A 25146-nucleotide genomic window follows, 5' to 3' on the forward strand; every position below is an offset into this window, starting at 1 on the left:
GAAAGGCTCCCTCATAGGTTCTCGTGACCAATGAAGGCAAGCTCTGATTGTCGGAGTTGTTTCGTATCAGTTTCTTCCTTTCTGACAGACTACTTGGAGACACTCTACCTCCTCTGCTTCTTTTGGGGTTAAATCTGGGCACTAGGTACCCTCGAGTCCACGTGACAGGCAGCTCAGTGGATCAGGCATGGAGAGCCGGGGGAAGCCGGGGGTCTGGACTGGGTGCAGATCATGGGTTCTAATCCTGGCTCTGCCACGTGTCTGCTGTGTGAACCTAGGGCAAGTCGCTTTACATCTCTGGGCCTCAGTTACCTCATCTGGAAAATGGAGATGAAGAGTGTGAGCCCCATATGGGACAGGGACTGTGTCCAACCTGACTAACTTGTATCTGTCCCATTGCTTAGAACGGTGCTTGGTACCTAGTAAGCACTTAACAAATACCATAATTAATATTATTTTAGGAGCCCCGGACTGCCGGTCCCCCAGGTGGGGCAGGGCGGGCAAAATGCTCCTCCCCTTAGGGACCAGGAGCAGGGGTCGCTGTGTGTGCCGCCATCTTGGCTCCACCTCCGGTCCCTCTCCGACTCCAAGAAGGGGCTCGGTTAGGTCACCCTCCCTGCCCGACGCTGATGGCGGCACCCCGGTGACGTGGGTGCCTGAGCTAGGCGGAGAAGTCAGACTTTCCATTTCTTTCTCTGTGAGATTACCGCTCCCCAGATGTGGGGCCGAAAGAACCATCTGGAAATGGCCCGGCACCAATTAAAAGCAATTTGAGTGATACTGTGGAAAGAAGGCAAGAACTCTAATGCTCAACTAGGGAGTTCCGGCTTGGAGAGTCTGCCAGGCCACCGTTAACATTATGTTGGGGGAGATTTGGAGTGGATCTGACCAAAGAGGTCACACGGCTCTGTGGTCCCCAGATTCAATCCTACAGATTTCCTCAACGTCTCTGTTGGGAAGCACTGAGGCAAAGCCAAATCTTGGGAAGATTCTGGAGCAGTTGGGAAGTAAACTTTTTAGGGTTTAGATCTTTAAAGCGACTGACTGCTTCCAACCCAGTGAGTGGTGTGACACACAGTCAGGGGCGTCACTGTGGATGCAGTTGCCCCTTGAAAATGGACATGAAGGGTTTAAAACCCACCGCAGGGAAATCTGTGTTTGCGATGAAATTGTCTCTTTTGAGTGTGTATAGTTCTGCCCCACCATTGAAATGAGGGGCAGGAGATTTGCAGCATGGAGTACATTTGAGAGGCATGTCCGTGGATGTGTCCGGCTGCTTCTGGAGCCCATAAAAACTGACTGATAAAGTGCTGCTTAACTCTTGGGGCCTCGGTTTTTATCGGGTGATTAGAAAATGAACGTCGGGTCCTCGATCTCGTGTCTGTTGCTTATGACCTGAACCTCCGAGCGCCTTTGAACCTAGAGTCCCTCCCCCCCGCCCCCCTAATCAGAGCTATCTTCTGTCCGTAAGTAGGAAGCCCTTTCAACTTTCCATGAGTGAAGTGATGGTAGATTAATTTCTGTAGCACCTTTTGAGTCATGGGTTTACGAGAGAATGGAGGTACGGGCTCTTCCATTAAAGGCCTTGTTGTGGTTTGAGGAAATTGTGGTCTGTATGAGATTGCCTCACCCCCGTTTTAACCTCTTGAGAGCTGAACTTCGGTACGTGGAAGGCCTATTTAGGGTGGTAAGGTGCCCTGCCTACACACTAAGGAGGATAGAGACCAAAGGGACGTAGCACTGTGGAGTCCCTCTCTGTTCTCTGCCAGATTTCACCATGGCAGGCTGGTTGATCTGTCAACCTGATCTCCTAACGCATCCCTTCTCTCCTGTAGAATGGGGCAGAAACTCTGGGTTCTTTAAGCCTTAGGGAACCCGCCCGACCTCTTCTGGGGTTTGAACTGACCTCGGGTGGCTGACTGGGACCCGATTGAGCTCAAAACACGGGAAGACTGGGAGTTGCCAGAGGGATGGTGATTTTTTTCCCCTTTTTTGGAGAGTCTGGCAGGGTCTCAGTTCATTCTGACCTGGCTGGGGCACCGATCAAACTGCTCAGGCCGTGGTTTCATGAAGCCATTCAGACGATTGGCTCGACCTCATCGAAAGGGTGGCTGGGCACCGTCTACCGAAAGTCTCTCCTGGAAAGTTCGCCATCATGTGAGGCTTTCGGTTGAGGACCAAGCCGCTTTCTCTTCTGGCTAGAGGAATGGCTTATGGAGTTAACAGTGTATTATGTTTGCATCTTCACAGTGCTGGTTTTTGGGTTTTCATTCTGGGTGTACTGATGTGCTTGTTGGAAATAATGGCAGGGGCCAGTTCCTTCTGTGCCATCAGTGCACGATTGCTTTACCTTGGTAATCTTGCTCCCTCAACTACCAAATTGTGAAGATGTATAAGGTCCGACCTGTGCCCGTTAGAGGTGCCGAGAGGAATTAAACCGGCACCTGATTTGCCGACATTCTGGGCCAGAATGCCAGAATATCCGCCCCTTGGCCTACCGGTGGCCTGGAGGGCACAACCCTTCTCAGCTATTTCTCGCCTCCTCGTAGTTGCCTCCGCCCCTCCTCCAGGCTCTGGGCAACTCCGGCCCAAGAGGATGTGCCGCTCCTCTCCCGTCCCCAGCGCTGTATTTGGGTGCAGCCTGGGGCGCAGCACTAAGCAGCCAGGATTTTGGCAGGCCTGACCCAATGTGGATACCCCCAGGACCCCTGCCACCCTAGGGAAAGGGGAGACTGGGAGGAAATGGGAGGTGATGGGGGGCGTCGGTGTCCTCTGCCGTGTGACCCGAGGCCAGACTTTCCAGCAGGCCACCATCCTTCGTTGCCCCACAGCATCACTTCAGGGGACCGGACCACCTGTGGGCTGTCACCGCAGCACAGTCAGTAGCGTCTCTGTGGGCAGGCCCGGTGCCTGGGCAGCCACTGCCCTGGATATCCCGCCCGCTGACTCAAGTCGGGGTACGTTGAGTGGGGGAGGGGTGTCTTCCCTCTGCCCAGTGAACGCTTTCTGAGAATCCTACACGGAGCGACTTCTAATTCAGAGAGACGAATGGCATGCCCCCAGGTTTACCGTTAAAAATGGGTGGGCTAAATAGTTCGGCGGCAAGAACCGTTCACCTGCGGATTTGATAGTTGTTTGAAATATGGTCGTCTTCCTTTTTAAACATCCACCAAAGCCTCTGAAATACCGCGGGTCGTTGTTGCCTCTTTCCCCGTTGGTAACAAGGGACGCAGTAGAAACTCTAAAGACTCACCCTTGACAAGCCTCGGTTGCACATTTTTCCTCATGATCATACAACACCCGGTGGTTTTCGGTAGGCACGGGGGCCTATTGAGAAGAGGCTTGGAAAAACATCTGTCATCTAGTTTGGGCTTGGTTTTTTTTGTTTGTTTTTGTTTTTTTTATATGGCCCTTGAGGTCCGTGGACCCAGATTAGTGGAGGTGATGGGGGTCGGGGTGGAAATGGGTTGGCGGAGGTTCGTGAAACTCTCCTCGACCGTTAGTGGGCTGAGCGCTGCTTAGTTTACATCGGGATGAACTGCCAGCAGAAAGCTAAAAGCCGGTGGGGCTACGAGACACATGCAGATGTGATTCCACTCTAAGCCCCGACTTCTCGACCCACATACCCTTTAGGTGTTGAAAGTGGGGTGAGGGCCAAGGTGCCCTGGAACTGGCCCTTCTGCCACTCGGAGGCAGGGGAGGGGGTACACCGACTGGCGTTGGCCAGGAACTCCTGACAGCAGGCCCAGTCGGGTTTGATAACACCTCAAGGATATCGGTTAGCGCGGGAGATGAGATGTCGGGACACCTTGATTAGAGGCTCGGAGAGTTGTGAAGAAGAAGGATCTGCGGGACCTCAGAGAAGGGTGAAGCCAGGCAGGGCTGGACAAGGATTTGGGCGAAAAGACCCTTTGGAGTTCAGCCAAGAGTGAGTGTGTGTGTGGGTGGGCGGGAAGGGGAGGTGGCACAATGGCCTTATTCCCAGCAGTTTCGTTGGAGTGGAGAGTCCGGAAGTCAGATTGGAGGGTATCCCCGGGGAATGGATGAGAGGAACTGAAAACCGCTGAAGTCAAGTGGGCAGTGGTCTGAGAATCCTATACGGAGCGACGGCAGGGAGCGAGGCGGTGGGAGAGGGGAAGATCCGAAGGTCCAGGATCAGAATGCTTTCAGAGGGGACAGAGGGGCAGATCTGGACCAGAGGGGGGACCTGGCCAGGAGGAAGGCGACTCCTCCACTTCCTCCCCTTCGTCCTCCTCTTCCTCTGCCTTTTCCTCCTCATCCAGGACAAAGAGTGGTGGGCAGGGAAGGAGACTCCCCGCGGGGAGGGGACAGCGGGGAGGCAGTCCAGCCCGGCGATCGAATCCCGGGGATCCGCCGGAGTTGGCCACTTCTCCAGCCAGCTTCCCCAGAGAGGCTCCACGTCCACTCGTTTGGGGATGGGAATTTGAGTCCAGCTGGTTCAGACTCTGTAAACCGAGGGATGGTCAGGGCTCCACGCCCCACCCCCCCCAAGTAGCTTCTGACCCTCAGGGAGCATCCCATTCCGGGCAGGGAGTCGCTTCTTTACTCTGGAAATGTTTTGTGTGTGTGCTGCACTCAGGGCCTCTGTTCTCTTGGGCCCATGTCGATCTTGTCAGTCGTGTGTCTCATCTCATCTCATCTCCTCCCCTTCCCAAACAAATCCAGACCTGTGCAAGAATGGCTTCCTACAGTCTCCTAGGGAGGGAGCGGGCCGGTGGAAATACAGGTGTTCGGCGATCGGTTAGAAAGCAGCACCTGCCTCACCCAGAATCCTGTCCTCAAAAGCTCCCCTGGTCGGGGCCTCGCTTCATTGTGGCCCGGAGCTATCGACGGGAAACTTTAGAAAGCAGGTGTCCTTCCGGGCCTTTTGGGGAGCGGTCCCCCGTGGTGGGTGGGATCCTTGGGTAGCCCAGAAGTGCCCAAGGAAACCCCAGGGCCAGACCAACCCAGACATGGCCCACAGCAGGCCGGGCTGGATCCCACATCCACCCGGGGAACATAAATCACCAACTCTTAATCATAACATTAATAATAACAATACTGGTATTTAAGTGCTTACTATGTGCCAGGCACTGTACTAAGCGTCGGAATGGATACAAGCAAATTGGGTTGGACACAGTCCCTGGCCCACTTGGGACTCACAGTCTCAATCCCCATTTTCCAGATGAGGTCACGGAGGCCGAGAACAGTGAAGTGACTTGTCCAAGGTCACACGGCAGACAGGCGGTGGAGTCGGGATTAGAACCCATGACCTTCTGACTCCCAGGCCCATGCGCCATCCACCAGGCCGTGCTGCTTCACTATTCTATTAGACTCTCCCGAGCGCTTAGTAAAGTACAGTCCTGTCCAAAGGAAGCGCTCAGTAGATACCACTGATGGATGGATATCTTCGAACCGCGGGGCGTGGAACAAGCAGCCCCTCCCCTTGCCACTCAGCAGCAGATTGACACCTTCCTGTTTCTTAAGCGGGACTCGCTAGAGGTTGTGAGGGGAAACGGTCCCTGCCCTTTTCACGGTAAAAGGAATGCTCTGAATCAGGCGGTCGTGGGGCGAAGAATGTTCTTTGTTTCTTACCACGGGAGCGAGCTCGGCTCTCGGCATCTGCTGCTCCTTGTAGGGACACAATACACGCTTGGCAGGCGGACGGTTGTTCCCAGCCCCTCTCCCCGAACGGTCTGGGTTTTCCGTGTCTGGAGTTGGCTCGGGGCAGGGGGTGAAACGCAGAGCAGTACCTTCCTGGCTGTGCCCCGTTTGGGATCACTATCCACTGGGTTCCTTTCTCCCAGTTCCCACTGCCAGCACAAATTCAGGGTCCCGTTTCTCCCCTTCCTCCTCCTCCTCCTCCTCCACAGAGAATCAGTCCCTGAGTCCCTCCCTGACCTCTCGCTTCCTCCTCCTCCTCCTCCTCTTTCTTCTCCTCTTCTTCGCCCCCGCAGCCATTTCTTTCCTTCCTTCCCCAGCTTGGCCCATCCTTCTTGTCCTCTAGGTGAGCCACCCAAGGGTCAAGAGGCTCTCACACTTGGAGCCAAACAGGTCTGATTTCTGCAAGTACCCCTTGCTCTCGCTCTGAAGGATCGCATGTTGGTTTTTTTCCCTGGGGTTCTGGAGCCGGTTCTGCCCCCCCAGCTCGGACCGCGCTTCTCTGAACCGGGTGGAACGAATGCCCGTAGTTGCCACCGAGGCCCATCTTATAACCCTCCGGGATCCGAACGAGCCTCCGCCCCCGGTCGGCTCGGCCGAATCCGTTTTCCGGGCGGCGAACGGTAAGCAGTCCAGATGCGATACCGTGGGATCCGGCTCAAGAAAGGGAGGAGGAAAACGTGCCCGATTCACGTACCTGGCAGTGACAGATCGGTTGCTGAAAATTGGATTCTTCTTCAGTTCAGATTGCTTTCCAGTTCCGCACTTAGTCTAAGCCCCGGCAACTCAAGAGCGGAAAAGGTGAACGCGGACATCTTTCCGGCCAGAGGGAGAGCGGTCCCACTCTGCGGGCCCGAACTGGCACGGGTCTCGATTTGAGGGCCGGTTCTATTTTAGTCGCCGAAACCTTGGCGCCGTTGTGCTCCATAGGCTCGGTAACGACGGAAGGGATCCCACCGCCCACCCCCCGATGATTTTTAGATACGCCCAGGTCGGTCACGTGGGTGTCGGGGCTTGTCCCCCCAAATCCCCGGGGCCTGTCACCCCTTCTCCTCAGGCCCCCGCCCCAGACCAGGCCCCAGCCACGTGCCAGCTCGAACGGACCGAACGGGAAAGGGGTGGCGGGTGGAGCAGCGGGAAGACCACCGAGCAGCCCCTTCAAGTGAGGTTGAACCCCGCTTGTGACCCAGGTCGGCGGGCACCCGGGTGAAACGCACCGCTGGTCTTCTACCAGCAGAGATCGAGATGATGGAGATGGTGACTTAATCGGGGCCCCCCAACAGCTTCCCTCCCCACTGGGCCTTCTCCTCTCTCCTCTCGGAACCCGTTGCGTATCGCAGAGCTTATTGTGGCGCGCTAGGCATTGCATCAGTGGCTCCCTCAGCCCCGGTGCTGGACGGTGCCGGCGTTTGGGAAACACAACACTGCCCTCTGGCGTCTCGAGAGGCGTCCAAAAAAGCCACTTGGTCGACGGGGACAATGGGGACGTGCGCCCGTGTGTCTGGTCCGTGTGTCCGTGTTGCGTGTATTCAGACCGTGGGCTCACGTCCTTTTCCGTCCGTCCGATCTCTCAACGTCACCGGCGACCGTCGGCGAAGGCCGATAGAATCCGGGCCGAGCAAACGGTGTCCGTCTCTGGAGAAGTAAGATGCCCCACGGACGCCCCTCGCCAAGATGAGCGGGGCCACATCGTTTTTGTAAACACAGAACGACCATCTCCGCCTCCCCTGTCACAATTGATGTGTCGTCTTTCATCTCATTCTGGATATAAATCGTAATTTCTTTTTGCCTGTGTTTTTTTTTTTTCCTTCACAAGCACGCCTTTCATATAATGATAGAGGTAAGATGCATTGATGTTTGCTTTTATGGTTGTGGAACTTTTTTGTGGATTCACATTAAAAGCCTTTTTGTTGGGATTTCAATTGCTTTGTTGTGCATCCAGTACAGTTGAAAATCCGTGAAGTTTTAAGTTTCGCCCCAGCTTTTAGTGTTAAGAGCATGTTTGATTCGACACATTCGCAGACTCTCACTCGCGTCAGTTTGTTCAACCCACTTGCCGTCTGAGGGTCCGAAGGTGGGTAAGTGGAGGGGTAGTGGAATTTCGAAGCTCTTTGCCCAACCCGGCAGAGGCGACTAATTAAGAAGCCAAAAGCTGTCCCCTCTAAGGCTCTTCTTGGGCAGCGGTTGTAAGACGCGTCATTAGCCCGAGTCCACTTTGAATCCTGCAGACAAGTCATTTCTCCTGAGGGTTCGTTCACTCCCTCTCCGTTTCAGATCCCTCATCGCGGCTCTTGAGTTCCCAGCTTCCGGAGTGAGCCAGCACGCTGGACGATCAGCGGTATTTATTGAGCACTTACTCTGTGTAGAGCACTGGGCTAAACCGGTCCCAGGACTAGCCTTCCTGAAGTCCCGTTCCCGAGGAGGAGGAGGAGGAGTTATTTATCGAGTGTCGGTGCTCGGAAAGTTCAGAATGCCCACAAGGAGCTTACAGTCTAGCCGGGGGAAAGAAACAGGAAGATATTTGCAGAGTGATCAGAAGAATGCGTCGAGTTCACATTTCCACGAGTCCCGGGGGGTGGGTGTAATGTCTCGAAGGTTACAGATGTGAATTTTAAACTTCGGTCCCTGAGGTGTAGAAGCTGCCGTCCAGGCTCTCTCCTGGAATTGATGCCGTACCCCCAAAAGAAACGGTCGTAACCCAAATGTAGGTCAAGCAGCCTTGCCGTTGTAAAACAAGCAGCTCTCCTCTCCCTCCCCTTGCCCCCCACTCTGTCTTTCCGCCTTAGCAGGACCCAAAGACCCTCTCTTCAGAGGCAGAAGAGATCAGGGGAGATGCTGAATCTGTTGTCATCCTGTAGTTTATCCCTCTGAACCCCGCAGGGGCCGAGAATAAAGAGCGGCTCCCGGTTAAGCCCCGGCCTCTGACTCTGCAGGGTTGGATTAACATTCCCCGGCCTACATGTCAGTGCTCTCCGGGAAGTGGCGAGAGCCCTCCGGCAGTTGCGCAGTCCACGCAGCGTATCGCACAGCCAAGAGTCCGCAAATGCCGCCCACTCACCTCGTGGCCCCCGGGCTGGGCCTTGCGCTTCCCTCCAGGCCCTTCCTCTCCGGCCTCGGCAGCTCTTAAAATGCATTTCAAGAGGACGCTCCCGCGCTCTGATTCCTCGTGTCCGGGACCGAAAAGGGGGTTTCGGGCTGTTGTGGACGGGTCTCTAGCGTTCACGGGGTGGGGAGAGCCAGTTTCAGGGTCCAAGTGATTGCATAAAGCGTGCCGCTCACTGCAGAGTTCCTCGAGGGCCTGGAGCCGGTGACGGCCATTCTCCGCTCAGAGGTGGAGACCACCGAACAGAGTGAGGAAAAAAAACACATGTCATAAGTGAGTTTCTACCATCAGCGCTCTGTCTGAGAACACCCAAAGTCCAGGGAGAGAATTTCAAGCCTTCCTTTTGAGTCCTCCGATCTTTCTGCAGCAAAGTCTCTGAAGGGCCCGAGCTCCCCGAGAGAGGCGGACGGTTGTTTCCGAACGCTCCCCGGTCCTAATCCCTTCCCGGTAGTCGCAGAACAAGTTGTCGCGCTTCCGGGCCGTGGGGGTTTGAGCGTGAACGACATGGAGCCGGAACACCGGCCCCTCCCCGGGAGGATCGGTTCCGCGAGGGCCCTCCCTCCGGCGGGAGAAATCGCGGTGGGCTCGGAGGCCTCGGGCTCGCCGGGATCTCAGGGGAGGTTTGGGGTGGGCGGGGACGGAGGGAGCAGTTCTTGTCCGGCCCGGACGTCTGGCAACTCTCTGTCGTTTAGGAATAGACGAGAAGCTCACCTCAAGCCCGATGAAGCCCACGTAATCGCGAAGGCTGTCCACCGAGGGAGGACGGCAACAGGCAGTTGGCCCCACTCGGGCCTTCGGTGTAGACAGAACTCCCAACGGGCCCCGGTGGAATGCGACGCCACTGATTGGGGGCCCACGTGCGTGTGTGTCAGGGGTGGAAGAGGCGGGGCCAGTTTTGGGTGGGTGTGCGCACAGGCACGTGACCCTGGAGCAGGCTCACCGCCCCTCACTTGCTGGCCCGGGCCGTTGAGGATCGAGACCTCGGTCTTGGCGTTCAGAGGTCCGGGGTCGTGGATGCTTTCCCAGCCTCTTTGCACCCGGGGCAGGTGGCTGCACGCTCCGTGGAATCTGCACGCTCCGTGGGATCTCGGGGCCATCCCCGAGGGAGGGATGCGGGAGTTGGCTGCGGGGCACCACTCCTCGGGCCCAGCTGGACTCGCTTGCGGTGGCTGTAATTCTGGGGCTCCGCTCAGTCCCCCAGGTTCCCCCAGCACTTGGACTCCCAGAGAAAAGAGCTGCATCACCCCCCAGGGGCCCTCAGGTCTTTATAGAGGGGAAAGACACTCCTGCCCTTTTGTACGACCGATGGTATTTATTGAGCGCTTATTGTGTGCAGAGCCCTGAACTGAGTGCTTGGGAGGTACATATAATACAGCAGAGTTGGTGAACACATTCCTTGCCCACAGTGAGGTTCCAGTCTAAAAAGATGGGATGGTGCCCGTAGTGCCCGCCCCTGCCAGACCACCAGCTCCTTCTCAGGGGAAAAGCCACCAGCTCGAGGCCCCACGGGTCTGTGAAAGTCCCCTCTTGTCCAGGCTTTTACCTTCGGGACTTCTCACCTACCCGGCCCCCTCCCAATTTTCCTCACTGGCCTCCACTGCAACACCCAGTTAGTACCCAAGTCTCCCCAAGGGTTGCCCAGTTGCGGCGTGGCTCAGTGGAAAGAGCCCGGGCTAGGGAGTCAGAGGTCATGGGTTCAAATCCCGACTCTGCCACTCGTCAGCTGTGTGACTGTGGGTAAGTCACTTAACTTCTCTGGGCCTCAGTTCCCTCATCTGTAAAACGGGGATGAAGACTGTGAGTCTCACGTAGGGCAACCTGATCACCCTGTATTTACCCCGGCGCTTAGAACAGTGCTCGGCACATAATAAGCGCTTAACAAATACCAATATTATTGATAGTCAGCAAGCGGACTCTGGTTCCACAGTTACTAGGGAGGTAGGATCCATTCCCAGATGAGCAGGTCATTAGGGGTCACTAGAAAGACCCCAGGCGGGGATGGCCCTCGCCAAGAGGATGGAGGGCCAGGACGGGAGACGGCGGGCCAAAGGTCTGCCCCGAGAGTGGCGCTGGCTGCACAGGATTGGATGCTAAGTTTTTATCATTCCTTCAAAATGCCTTCATGCCATATCACCTACTCAGCCCAGTGTCACTGCCTGGCTTTGTTTAATAGCTCTACATTGCTACCTCATGCTTAGCACGTGATCTCCTCTGACTCCCCCCTCTCCTCACCGTTGTTAGAGTGGTGACTGGGGTGACGGCTGACCCTCCCCCCCCCCCCCCACCAAGGCAGTCAGCTTTCCGGCACCCCTCACTGAGAGCCCCCGAGAGAGAGAGAGAGCTGGTCTCTGTTTGACAAGGAACACGACCTGGAGAGTTCACAGCCATCGTAGCCAAGAAAGCCTAGTGGTCTGGCTAAAAGCAGCTCGTGGACGATTCTGAAATTCCTGTGAGATGGGTCTGGGGCCGGACCCTGGGGCCGAGGTCCCCCTCGGGCTCCTCGAAGCGGTGGACCACCGTCCACTGCAGTGGTGTAGGCTGTTTGTCTTCCCTCCGGAGACAAAACGCCACACAAACTTTGATTTTCACCCAGGCCCAAACAGACTGGAGATCGGTTGCCCTAATGGCTCCAGAACGCGGTATCTCGCCAGACGCGACCAGCGGAGCGCGGTTCGTGTTGAGGATTTGGGTTCTGAAGTACGGAGACCAAAAATCCCGCGTCTCCGACATCCGTCTCTCTCGTCTTCGGGCCCGCGCTTCGGGGCGGACCCCGGGCCGCACGATCCGGGAGAGTCAAACTTTTTTGTCATTGTGTGTTGCCTGCAGGACCCGGGACCCCCTCCTCCTTCCCCCTTGCTGGGTTTGAAGCCGCTGCAGCTGCTCGAGATCAAGGCTCGGGGGAGATTCGGTTGTGTCTGGAAAGCGCAGCTGCTTAATGAATACGTAGCGGTCAAAATCTTTCCCATCCAGGTACGTGACGGCTCCGATCGTCCCCGCCGGGGTCTCGCTCCACGGGGGGGGGGGGGGGGGGGTTGTCTGGGGAAGGAGCCGCCCCCAAGCTCGGAGCCCCGGAGGGACAAGGGTGAAACACCCCCTCTCCCCCGTGCCGGGTTCCCAGGTCGGGAGACGGAGCTGAGAGGGGCTCCCTGGGTGGCTTCCGGGCGTACTCTCCGTCCGTGCCCGGCGGCAGCCGGGGGCCGCGGCGGCTCCTGGACGTACGTCCCGTGGGCCGGGTCCCGACTGATTTCGGTTGGTGACGCCGCTGCCTTCCCGTGGGAAATGCAAGCGAACCCAGTCGGAGCAAACCCACCCGGCAAGGAGCACGAGAGACTAAATGTTGTGAGCCAAGGGAAGGGAGACTCTCGCTTCCAGGTGATTAGTGTCCTTCCACTCTGTAGAAACCACAGTTAAAACCCTTTCTGCCTCCGCCTCCTCTGCAACAGCCAGTTGACCGCAGGGAAGATCTTCACGGGGCAAGCGTCGGAGTGACGCTGCCTGTAATCGAATTGGAATGGATCCATTTTGGGAGAAGGGGGAGGGGGGTGGGGTGTTCTTTCAGGGGGTATTAAATAAGCCAGGGAGGGATGGCAGGGTCCAGTGTGGTAGAATGTATTCTCAAGGAGCTCTCCGGGCAGAGGCGGCCCTGGATTACGCTCGGTTCTCCGAAGGAAAAGTTTTCCAAAGGGGAAAAAAAAAAATAAAAGTTTCTCCTCACAGACTGGGCAAGGTAAACGGGCTCCAGGGGGACCTTGCGGAAATCATTCTGAAATAGCGGGATTAATGAGCTGTTAACTTCATGGAACATGGAGTCCCCGGGGACCCTCAATTCTCAATCCAGGGAGTTTCACTCTGGTGCCGGGGGAACGAGTAGTAAAAGGGAAACGTCATAAAGAGTTGGCGTTAATAGGGTTTTTCTGCGTCGCCCTCCCCGAAGTCTTTCTCCGCATGTCATTTTCGTGCCTGGAGCCGATTTGATGGCGACTCTTCCAGGGCGAGCCCCGGGCGGAGAGCTGGGCGGAGGGGCGGGAGACCCCGGGGTCTCGGGCCCGTTGATGGCCGGGATCCCGTTGGGGTCTTGCCCTGACTCCTCCCTTTCAGAGGGCCCCGTGCCACAGCGGCACCCCCTGCCCCCGGAGAGGGCCACCCTATAACCCCAGAGCCCCCCAACCGAGCCCCTGTGCCGCCCAAAGACTCAACCCAGAGCGGGGGACTGGAACGAATCGACTTGGGAGAGGTCGTTTGCGGCCCCTCTCTTTCGCTCGCTTTCCGAGAGCAGACCGATACCTTCCGTGCCCTCCCCGCCTCCTCGAGAGGGGCTTTTTTTCCATTTGCCACCTCCCCTTAGAGATTCCTGCCAGCTGTCCGGGCGCAGCCCCTCGCCGGGGGGGAGTCACCCTTTGGACTCAGAGCAGCCTGGCCACACCCACGGTGGTGGCGACCAAGAGGTCCTTGTGGGTAGCCGGGCCTGGCCGCGCTCAGCGGGGGAGGTTAAGGTGACCCGGGTGCGTTTTCCCACCGCAGGACAAACAGTCGTGGCAGAACGAGTATGAGGTCTACAGCCTGCCCGGGATGAAACACGAGAACATCTTGCAGTTTATCGGTGCCGAGAAAAGGGGCACCAGCATCGACGTGGATCTGTGGCTGATCACGGCCTTTCACGAAAAGGTAGGCGGCCGTTTGGCCGGGGCGCCTGTGGCACCGTGGTTTTTACCGCGTCGAAGGGGGCTTTTTGAGTTGTTTTGGGATTCTTCTGCTTTCCTCCCGCCTTCCCTTGTAGACAGTGAGCACCCGCTGTGTGCAGAGCGCCGCCCTAAGCGCTTGGGAGAGTGCAGAAGAGTTAGAAGACACAATCCCTGCCCTCAAGAGGGGGATTTTATCGGTCATTCAGGGGCAGCGGGTCCCAAAGAGACCGTTTTCGCCCACGTCCTGCCTTCTGGACAGATGAGGCTAGTAATGGAAAAGCGGCAGAAAACCAAGGCAGTGATTTTAAGGAGGCAGCGGCCGTCTCCGGCCGCTGTCCGGGCGGCCGGGGTCTCTCTGCCCGGCTCCGGTGGGGGGCCGCATTGGAATTCTGCTCTAGAGCCGCTCCCCTGGTCGGGACCCTCGTCCGCCCTGGTTCAGCTCCCCTCGGCCGCCGTACGGGGGGCGACCGAGCGGACCGCGGCCACCGCGGTGTCTGTCCTGACTTCCGGCAGACCTCCCCGAGCCCGGCGCCTTGGACCCGAGCCCCGTGGACCATCCCAGTAGGAGAGGCGATGGGGTGGACGAAAGCCTCCTTCCTTTTCTGTAAACAGACTACTGCCGACCTATTTTTTATCTCTCTGTACCGTGTATAAGATTTACCCTCTTTCTTCCCCCGGCTCAGGGTTCGCTGACGGATTTCCTCAAAGCTAATGTGGTTTCCTGGAATGAACTGTGTCACATTGCAGAAACTATGGCCCGAGGCTTGGCCTACCTTCACGAGGACATACCGGGTCTCAAAGATGGACACAAACCTGCCATATCCCACAGGTACGCCTCCACGTCGGGTTTCCAAATGGCGGGGCAGCTTTGCTCGGGATGTTAAAGCGACCTGCAGCTGGGGATGGGCGGAGGGGAGGAACGCAAACAGAAGCGGGAGGCTTCCACAGTTTGGGCATCGGGGAGAAGAGGAGGCCACAAGGGGTTCTGGTAGCCTTTAGGGTAAAAACCATACTCCGTTCCCAAGTATTGATTCATCTTTATGGAAACCCCATGAGACCGAGAGAAACGGTATTCGTGTAGCGTGTGTACCCGCGCGCCTTATAGACCAGTGTACACTGAGAACCTCCTGCGGGCAGAGTTTCCCCCCCTTCTCAAAGAGCTTTTGTGCCCAAACGTGAAGGAGAGAGAAGTAGAGAAACAGCACGGCTCAGTGGAAAGAGCCCGGGCTTGGGAGTCAGAGGTCATGGGTCCTAATCCCGGCTCCCCCACTTAGCTGAGTGACTTTGGGTAAGTCACTCAACTTCTCTGGGCCTCAGTTACCTCATCTGTAAAATGGGGATGAAGACTGCGAGCCCCACGAGGGACAACCTGATCACCTTGTATGCCCCAGTGCTTAGAACAGTGCTTTGCACATAGTAAGCACTTAACAAGTGCCTGCCACCGTTGTTATTGTTGTTATTAAGTAACGAGGGCTCACTGTGTCACACATAAGCAGCATGGGTTAGTGGAAAAACCACAGCCTTGGGAGTCAGAGGACCTGGGTTTTGATCCTAAGCTCTGCCACTCACCTGCTGTGTGACCTTGGGCAAGTCACTTCGCTCTCTGTGCCTCAGTTCCCTCATCCGTAAAATGGGGATTAAGACCGAGCCCCATATTGGTCAGGGACTGGGTCCAACCTGGCTAGCTTGTATCTACCCCGAGACCTAGATCAGTGCTTGGCACATAGTAAGCATTTAACAAATTCTATTAGTATTATAAATAATAATGAAATAGATTCATTTGGACTGGGTCCAACCTGACTAGCTTCTGTCTACCCCAGGGCTTAGAACGGTGCTTGGCACCTAGTAAGCATTTAACAAATTAATAGTAATAAGGTATCTGCTAAGTGCTTACTAGGTGCCAAGCACTAGTCTAAGTGCTGGGATAGTTACGAGGTAATCAGGTTGTCCCACGTGGGGCTCTCAGTCTTACTCCCCATTTTACAGATGAGGGAACTGAGGCACAGAGAAGTGAAGTGGCATCCCCAAGGTCACACAGCAGGCAAGTGGCAGAGCTGGGATTAGACTGTAAGCCCGTCAAACGGCAGGGACCGTCTCTATCTGTTGCCGACTTGTTCATTCCAAGCGCTTAGTACAGTGCTCTGCACATAGTAAGCGCTCGATAAATACTATTGAATGAATGAACCCACGACCTCTGACTCCCCAGCCCGTGCCGTCTCCACCAGACCACGCTGCTTCTCTAGTATTTGTATTATTATAATGAAATGGATTCAATTTGTGGACTGGCGGAGCTCTGGGCTGACCGCTCCCCCGGGGAACAGCCACGGCCCGCGCTCATCCCCGCTGCTCATCCGCCCTCCCGGGCGGGGCTGCTGGAAGAGGTGGAAGGAGCCCAGCCTTTGACTTTGCCCTGTAGACGCTGCTTGGAAAAAAGGAAGGAAAGGAGAAGAAACCACCACTGGGAATTTCCAATAGAAGATGGAGGCTCCGATCTTCCTTTTCTCCCGGTCGGCCCCCGTTGGGCTGTGGGGCGGGTTTTCTCCCGTGACTTGCTCACCGTAGCTAAGCGCCTTCAGTGCTCCGGTTGAAATCCCTCACCGAGCCGCCCGCCCCAGCCGGAGAACTTGACCTTCGCCTTCTCAGCCTAACTTAGGCGTGTCTTTGTCTTCCCACTGAAGGGATATCAAAAGTAAAAACGTGCTGCTGAAAAACAACCTGACAGCCTGCATCGCCGACTTCGGGCTGGCGCTCAAGTTTGAGGCCGGGAAGTCTGCGGGCGACACCCACGGACAGGTAAGGCCGACCGACGCCTCAGCGACGCGTCCCCTGCTGTCCCGTCCGGCCTGATTCGCCCAGGGCCGCGGGGAGGCCGGCCGCCGGCCCTTCCCGTCCTGTCCTGTCCCCGTTTTGGAGAGAGAAGCATCAGGGGATGTGTTTATAAAGGGTCGGGACCCATCCAGGACGATGTGGGCCAGGAGGGCTCGGGGATGCAGGAAGGTAGGGCGATAGGGGAAAGGGGAGGGAACGCTTCCCTCGAGGCAGAGCCGACGGGGCCGTGGGACCCGAGCCAGGAACCTGTGGGTCTGGGTGGGCAGACCTAGCCGGTTGGGGGTCCGTCTGACCTCGCCACCCCCCGCTGTGGCCACCGCTGCGGCCAGCTGCGCTCAGCCCTCTGCGGGGGCGAGAGAGCAAACGGATTCGTTCAATAGTATTTATTGAGCGCTTACTATGTGCAGAGCACTGTACTAAGCGCTTGGAACGTACAAATCGGTAACAGAGACAGTCCCTGGCCTTTGACGGGCTCACAGTCTAATCGGGGGAGACGGACGGACGAGAACGATGGCGATAAATAGAACGAGGGGATGAACATCTCATTAAAACAGTAGCAAATAGAATCAAGGCGATGTACATTTCATTAACAAACGGAGGCGGCTTTGTCCCGGCTTGTTCTCCGGTGGGGGACAGAAAGCGGAACGGCCGAAAGCTGGGAAATGCGACTTCCCTCCCCATCCCGTTGGGGGGCCGTCCGGCCGGAGGCGAGCGAGACTCCGGGGCGACCGGGCCGAGGCGGCGTCCCGGGGGCCCCGGCCCAGTCAGGCGGGCGGGCCGAGGCCCCCGAATATCCACACCCTGCAGCCGCCGCCCCCTCCCCCGTGAGGAGCGGCAGGGGACCGAGCTCGGGGTGGTCCGGCGGTCTCTCCCCGTCCCCAGCTGCGGCGAGTCGATTCCCGGCCGCGGCCTCCGCCCGACCCCGCTGCCTCGCTCCCGGGAACGGCCGCCGGCCTCCGGGGAGGAGCGGGCGGGTCGGGTCCGGGACGCCAGCTGGGACCGGAGCCTACAGCAGCCAAGGCCGGTGGCGGTCGGGCGCGGAGCCCCCCCGGCCGTCGGGCTGCACAAACGGAGCTCGGACCGTTGGCCTCCACACGCCCTCCCTCCCCCCGCTGTGGGTCACGGGCAGGATGTGGGTAAGAAGCCAGCGGCGAGACAGACGACATGGAGGTGAAGAGAGTAGGTTGGCGCCAGAGGAGCGGAGCCTGCGGGCCGGTCTGTAGTAGGAGAGCAGCAGCGACGTAGGAGGCCAGGCGACTGAGGGCTCTGAAGCCGAGAGTAAGGAGTTTCTGCTCGACGCACAGCTGGAGGGCAACCACCGGAGGAGGCCCCTGAGGATTGCCGTAGACCCTGCCCGAATGTTTCCGGAGAAAAATGACCCCGGCAGCGGAACGAAGCTCGGGCTGGAATGGGGAGAGACAGGAGGTCGGCAGGGAGGCCGAGAGGGCGATCGAGGCGGGAGAGGATAAGCGTCTGGATTAATACGGGAGCAGTTCGGATGGAGGGGAAAGGAGAGATTTTAGGGCTAGCGTGAAGGTCGAGCCGACGGGATCAAGTGACGGATTGAACGTGTGGATTGAATGAGAGACGGGTTGAGGATAAAGGCAAGGTTACAGGCTTGTGAGACGGGAAGGATGATGGTGCCGACTACAGTGATGGGAAAGTTAGGGGGAGAACGGGTTTTGGGTGGGTGGATAAGGAGTTCTGGACCTGTTAAATTGGAGGGGTTGGCGGCAAATCCAAGGAGAGAGGTCCTGAAGGTAGGAAGAAATGAGAGACGGCAGAGGGGGAGGCCGGGGCTGGAGGTGGAGATTTGGGAATCGTCCTCAACAGGTGGTAGTTGAAACCCTGGGAGCGAATTGAGTTCTCCAAGGGAGCGGGTGGAGATGGAGAATAGAAGGGGATCCAGAACTGAACCCGGAGGGACTCCCGCCGTTAGGGGGTCGGGAGGCGGAGGAGGAGCCGACGGAGGAGACTGAGAAAGGACGGCCAGAGAGATGTGGAGAAGCAGGAGAGCACGGGGTCAGCGATGCCGAGGTCAGACGTAGCGTTTCCGGGAGAAGGGAGAGATCCGTAGCGTCGGAGGCAGCCGAGGGGTCCGGGAGGAGCAGGATGGAGTGGAGGCCGTTGGATCTGGCGAGGAGGAGACCATCGGTGACCTTGGAGAGGGCCGTTTCCGTGGAGTGAAGGGGACGGGAGCCGGATCGGAGGAGGTCAGGGAGGGAATCGGAGGAGACGAACCTGAGACGGAGGGTGTAGACCGCTTGCTGAAGGGATCTGAAGAGGAATGGTAGGAGGGAGATGGGTTGATAACCGGAGGCAGCCGCGGGGTCAAAGGAGGGATCTTTTTGGGCCGGAGAAAACGTGGGCCGTTTGAAAGCTGTGGGGAAGAAGTCGCCAGTTGAAGTTGCAGGTCGAGGCCCAACGCTCGCGGTCCCCTGGGAGACCAGACCGGACCCCATTCCCCGCCTCGGGAAGGAGCCTCCACCTCCGTGGGGCCCCGGGAAACGGCGCAAGCCGGACCCCGAACAGGTTGGGCCCCGCTCCGTCCCCTTGGCCGCCGGAGTCCGCCCTGACGCCGCCCTTCCCCCTCGCAGGTGGGGACGCGGCGGTACATGGCCCCGGAGGTGCTGGAGGGCGCCATCAACTTCCAGAGGGACGCCTTTCTGCGGATAGACATGTACGCCACGGGACTGGTGCTGTGGGAGCTGGCCTCCCGTTGCACCGCCGCGGACGGTGAGCGGGGCCGGGGAGGCCGGGGGGGCCGGGGGGGCCGGGGGGCCGCCGCTCGGGGCCGGGAACGCTCACGCGACTTCCTCGTCGGGGCCGCCAGGTCCCGTGGACGAGTACATGCTGCCGTTCGAGGAGGAGATCGGCCAGCACCCGTCCCTGGAAGACATGCAGGAGGTGGTCGTGCACAAAAAGAAGCGGCCCGTTTTGAGGGAGTGCTGGCAGAAACACGCCGTGAGTAACGCGGGGTGGGGGGCTCTGAGTGTGTGTGCGCGTACACACGTGCGGGCGCAGGCGAGCGCGGGGCCGAGCCGCCCTCCAGGCTCTCCCCGTACCTTCTCCCGGGGGGAGCCACTGCCCCGGCCCCCGGTGGCGCTTCGGGATGAGATTCCCGAAGACGCTCGCCGAGATGGCGGGACGGCCCCGGGCCCGGGGGGGTGGGAGCAGCGGGGAGGCGCCGGCCGGAGGGGAGCCGGCTTCGGATTCGGGGAGGATTTCGGGGAGGGGCCCGAGAGGCCTCCGGTCTCGGGCCCGGACGGGTTCGGGACGGGGGTTCCCCGCCCCCGGCGCGCACCCGGACACGCGCGGGTGCGAACCCCTGGGTCTGCGGCTTGCCTCCTCCAGGGGATGGCCATGCTCTGCGAGACGATAGAGGAGTGCTGGGATCACGACGCGGAAGCCCGGCTGTCGGCCGGCTGCGTGGAAGAACGGATCATCCAGATGCAGAGACTCACAAGTATCATAACCACAGAGGACATTGTGACAGTGGTCACCATGGTGACAAACGTTGACTTTCCTCCCAAAGAGTCCAGCCTATGATAGGTGCGGCGGTCACCCCGCCTCCCCCACTTCCTCCTCGTTCTCCTCCTCCTCCTCCTCCTCCCGCCCCCCAGCCCAGCCCCGAGCGACGGACTCCCGGCCGCCTCCGCCGCCGGTTTTCCGGGGACCCCGAGGAGCGAGCCGACGTCTGGGGACGACGGTAAGGCGGCCGTCTCGCTCCGGCCCAGATCCCGGCCCGGATCCCGCGATCCCGCGATCCCCCTCCGCCCCCCGCCCCCCGGGCCCCCGCCGGAGACCCGCGGGACCCCGGGGCGCGCGGAGGAGGCGGCGGCGGCGGACTCCCGGGGGCCGCCGAGACGCACGCGAAGGAGACCGCCCTCCTAGGCGCTTGGAGAAAGCGAGGGTCTCGAAACTGACGTCGGGTTTCTTAACGTCTGTCGGAAGAGACTGATTCCTTAAATGAACTACTGCTATTTTTTTTAAATCAAAAACCAGAAAAAAGAAAGAAAAAAGTTTCATTTCAGATTTCGAAAAAGGGTAACTTGTTTTTATTGCATTTGCTGTTGTGTTTATATAAATGACTCTTGTAATGCCAATATGCCACAGCTTGTGAATGTTTAGTGTGCTGCTGTTCTGTGTACATAAACAACAAGTAATCAGAGTGGGATACAGTAAAGAGGCTTCCAAGCATTACTCTAACCTCCCTCAACAAGGTATACCTCAGTTCCACGGTTGCTAAATTATAAGGTTGAAAACACTAACAGATTTGAATAATAAATCGATCCATGTTTTGTAATGACGTACTCCCAACGCACGGTGTTATTTAAAGGCGGGGAACCGGCCGGGCCGCCTTCGGGAAACGACCGACGGCGAGGCGGCGCCCGCGCCTTTTTCCTCGCGGCGGCTCGTCGTGTCGCTTTGTTCCCGCAAGCGGCCGGGGCCCCTCCCCGGTTTTAGTCCTCCGGGCTTCGCGACCTCCCGCCGGTCCCCGCCGCCCCCACCCCCGGACCCTCGCGCGCCACGTTCGCTCACTTTACCCCGGGACCCTCGGGGTTTGCCGGGGTCGGAGAGGTGTCGGAAAACGCGGCCGGCCCCGGGGAAGCCGCGTGGGCCGGGATTCCTCCCCCCCCCTCCCGCTCGGAGATTCGCCGCCCTTCCTTCCGCCCCCGGCGCCGTCCCGTCCGCCGGACGCCTGCGACGCGTGCGAGGAGAGCCGAGGCCAGGGGGCTGTACTCGCCGGGAGGATTTCGGATCCTACCGCTTAAAAGATAATCGAAATCAGGGACAGCTAACCGGTCACGCTTACGACTCGAAATATGCAATCCCCAGCCCGAGGTAACCAGTGGAGCGTAGGTAGCTCAGCCTAGCGAAAACCACACCGTCACCCTGTCGAAGTCGCTCTCCCGACGGACGGACCCCCACCGCCGATTTAGGACGTCGGGTTTTAGGACGTTGTCGTCGCCTTACACGCGCCGAAGCAGAGAGAACCGACGGGTGGGCGGGTGCCGACGCGCTCGGGAAAACTCACCGCCGCCCTGGGAAGAAGACGGTCGGACCACCGCGTCGCCCCGGCCCCAAAGGTCCGACGGAATCGTCTCCTAAAACACCCTACGCGACCGAATCGACAGCCAGTATTAGACGAGCGTACGTTTTGTCGGGTCATTTCTTAAAAAAAAAAAAAAAAAAATCACGCGTTAGGTTTTTTAAAGGAATTTTTTATCGTCACGATCAGGAACTCACTGTGAATAAGTTATCTTCAGCCGGTTCTTAGACCACACCGTACACTACATTTTACATAGAATATGCACTTAATCTCTGGGAACAATCAAGGTTAGGTATTCGACGAAGAAGACGCCGGTCGACGGGACTCTCGAGGGGGAAGGCGAGGGCGGAGTCCGCGGGAACTCGCCTGGGAATTCCGTCGCGCTTCCGCGGGCCCGACCCGGGCGGCGGAGCCTCCTCGCCGTCGGGAGCGGGGGGATCGTCCGCTTCCGGGAGCGGTCGAGGGCGATCTCTAAGGGCCCGCTCTCCCCGCCGATGCCCCTTGGCCTCCGCGGGAGGGAAAAGCCGTTTTTTTTTTTTAAAAAAAAAAAAGAAATCCGGGGTATCGTACTTATCGTAGCTAGCCGATTTTACGACGTATCCTTTGGAAGACGATGTTGGTAGTCGGACCCTTTTTCTAACCAGTGACGTGAGAATGGTGCAGTGACCCCGTCCCGATACCTAGTCGTGTTACCGCTTCCTGCCGCGGGGCCGTCCGCGGGCCTCGGTTTACCGCCGCCGGAGAGGTGGGCGAGTCTGGGCCAGACGCCGGAGCCCGGGGGGGGGAGACGGGGCGGGTCCGGCGCCGAGAGAGATGGCCGGTCCCGGCTCGGATCGCCTCCTCTCGCGGACCCGGCGCTCCCCGCCGCCCTCCTCGGACCCCGCCTTCTCCCGGTCGACTCCCTCCCCGACCCGGATCTCCGTAGGCGGAGGGCCGGCGGGGCGCGGAGGGTCGGGCGGAGGGTCAGCCCCGCCCGCGGCTCCTACGGTTTAGATGCTTAGGCAGTTGTGAGCATGTGAAGTGTGACTCCCCTCTGTACGTTTACTCTAGGTACCTTTCGAATTCCACCCCGGAGACTGTACCTCCTCGTTGTCGCTCCTTGAATTTGCACTCTCCTTCACGGCCGTAGGTGGGAAACGCAGATCAGGAGAGACGTAGCCGATCCGCGAACGCTCCTGGGAATCCGATCCTAAAAATCCCCACGGCGTGGATTTTTTTTCTTTTGGTTCTTTTCTTTCCCTCGTCGGTAAAGACGACTCTCCTGGGACAGGAACAAGCTTCGCGTCACCTTGAAATGTAGTTGGGGACAAAAGGCCCACTTGGAGCTCTCTCTTCCCCCCCTCCCCCCACCCCCCTCCCCGAGTTCACTTCAGAAAAACGAACTGCTGATGATTATTTTAGAGAAGACGGCTTCTCTAGACCCTCCCCGTTTCTCTTTTTTACCTTTTTAACGGATTCCTTTTTAGGCACATTTGGAATATCGCGCATTAGATCACTTACTCGTTTACGGGCAAACCGATAAAGTAGCATCTTTCGATTGACCATCGTTTACCTCAGATATCCAACCAGCAGTACGTTTTTATGCAGTCTCGATCCATATACTATCTGTTACCTCTTCAGAATCTTGGTAAGCAATTATTTTAGCTTTATTCTCTGTATTTCTTGTCAGTGTTTTGGGCACAGGATACTGTACTACTGTCGAACTGTACTTGCTATTTTTTTTCCCGCAAGTATCAAAATAAAAAAAAAAAATGGAAAAAACAAAGAAAAAAAGGCCCTACCCTGGAAAAAAAGTGATTGTTAAATATTGTACAAATAAAATGTATGCTATCCCCGCCCCCCAGAGTTAAATAAAAAACAAGTGACTACTGGATGATGTGCCTGCGCGGCGTCTGTCCGTCTTGTCCGTCTCCTCTTGCCTCAAGGGCAGAGAGCTCAATTTGCCGAGGGGCTTTTTGGGCGGGATCCGGCTTCTCCAGACTCTGTAATAACCGTGAAGCAGCGCGGCTCGGTGGAGGGAGCCCGGGCTTGGGAGTCGGAGGTCATGAGTTCGAATCCCGGCTCTGCCACTCGTCAGCTGGGTGACTGTGGGCGAGTCACTGCACTTCTCTGGGCCTCAGTGACCTCATCTGTCAAATGGGGATTAAAGCTGTGAGCCCCACCTGGGACAACCTGATGACCCCGCATCTACCCCAGCGCTTAGAACGGTGCTCGGCACATAGTAAGCGCCTAACAAATACCAACACTATAACGATGGTATCTGTCAAGTGCTTACTATGGGCCGAGCACTGGTCTAAGCCCTGGGGGACGTGCCAGCTGATGGGGTTGTCCCACGTGGGGCTCCCGCTCTCAATCCCCATTTTCCAGATGAGGGAACTGAGGCCCAGAGGAGTGAAGTGACTCCCCCAAAGTCACACAGTTGAGTGGCGGAGCCGGGATTGGAACCCACGACCTCTGACTCCCAAGCTCGGGCTCTTACCACTAAACCGCGCTGCTTCAGATCCTCTTCTCTCCCCGTCTAGGAGGAAGTGGTCAAGGCGGGGGGGCGGGGGGGTTGTCGTTCTCACCCCGGCTCTGCCACTTGGCTGCTGAATGAAATTGAGCAAGTCGCTGCACTTCTCTGGGCCTCAGTGACCTCATCTGGAAAATGGGGATTGAGACCGAGAGCCACATGCGGGACGGGGCCTGGGTCCAACCCCATTTGCTCGTATCCACTGTGGTGTTGAACACAGTGCGAGGCACGGAGCATTTAAGAAATACGTTATCGTCAGTATTATTATTTATACTTGCCGACCGGACCCTAAGAAGGACTGAAGATTGATTTGGAGGCTAAGGGGGAAAGGAAAATCTCCTTTTTTTCCTTTCTCACAGTTGGTCTTGTGGCTGAAGGGAAAAGCCGATACCTTCCGGCCGAGGGATTGGTCGGTGGGCGCAGCCCAGCCCCGAGGCCGCCCGGCCGCCCCCCAAACCCTGGGATGGAGAGGGATCCGGCCGCAGACGCCCCGGCCGGACGAGGAGCACCGCGGCGGGAAGGAGAATAATGTTGGTATCTGTTAAGCGCTTACTATGTGCAGAGCACTGTCCCGAGCGCTGGAGTAGATCCAGGGTCAGCAGGTTGTACCATGTGAGGCTCAGTCTTCATCCCCATTTTCCAGATGAGGTCACTGAGGCCCAGAGAATTGGAGTGACTTGCCCACAGTCACCCAGCTGCCAAGTGGAAGAGCGGGGATTCGAACCCATGACCTCTGACTCCCAAGCCCGGGCTCTTTCCACTGAGCCGCGCCGCTTCTGGGTTGGAGCCCTTCACTGCGTGCCTTTCTCGTCTTCCTCGTGCCTCGAAGAGCCAAACGCGAAAGGACACCGTGACGCTACTCTGGGGCGTTGAACCCCCCCCCCCCCCCCGCGGTAGCTGACACCCTTGGCAGAATTCTTCATTCGGTCGTATTTATTGAGCGCTTACCGTGTGCAGGCCACTGTACGAAGAGCTTGGGAGCGGACAGGGCAATAATCAATCAACAGACACAGTCGCGGCCCACAACGAGCCTACGGTCTGAGGGGGAGACAGACGTCAATACAGATCAGTAAAATCAATAAAATGACAGCGGAGATGATGATGTCGGTATCTGTTAAGCGCTTACTACGCTGTTCTAAGCAGAGCACTGTTCTAAACGCTGGGGGAGATAGATACAGGGTCATCAGGTCGTCCCACATGAGGCCCACAGTCTTCATCCCCATTTTCCAGATGAGGTCGCTGAGGTACAGAGAAGTGAAGTGACTTGCTCACAGTCCCACGGCTGACGAGTGGCGGAGCCGGGATT

At 57.9% G+C, this 25146-nt stretch overlaps 1 protein-coding gene across 1 annotated transcript in view; it reads left to right on the top strand.

Annotated features, from left to right (window-relative positions):
* Positions 1-23199, top strand: part of ACVR2A (activin A receptor type 2A) — an 84995-nt gene extending 61796 nt beyond the window's left edge. Inside the window, exons 5-11 of the mRNA XM_029071885.2 lie at positions 11591-11734; positions 13286-13429; positions 14130-14275; positions 16125-16239; positions 18873-19011; positions 19109-19239; positions 19630-23199. Of these exons, the coding sequence (XP_028927718.1) occupies positions 11591-11734; positions 13286-13429; positions 14130-14275; positions 16125-16239; positions 18873-19011; positions 19109-19239; positions 19630-19824 (1014 nt within the window). The 3' untranslated portion in view covers positions 19825-23199. The remainder of the gene's footprint in view (positions 1-11590; positions 11735-13285; positions 13430-14129; positions 14276-16124; positions 16240-18872; positions 19012-19108; positions 19240-19629) is intronic.
* Positions 23200-25146: the final 1947 nt, after the last annotated feature.

This window comes from Ornithorhynchus anatinus, chromosome 9 (genome assembly GCF_004115215.2).
Source record: "Ornithorhynchus anatinus isolate Pmale09 chromosome 9, mOrnAna1.pri.v4, whole genome shotgun sequence".
Taxonomy (NCBI): Eukaryota; Metazoa; Chordata; class Mammalia; order Monotremata; family Ornithorhynchidae; genus Ornithorhynchus; species Ornithorhynchus anatinus.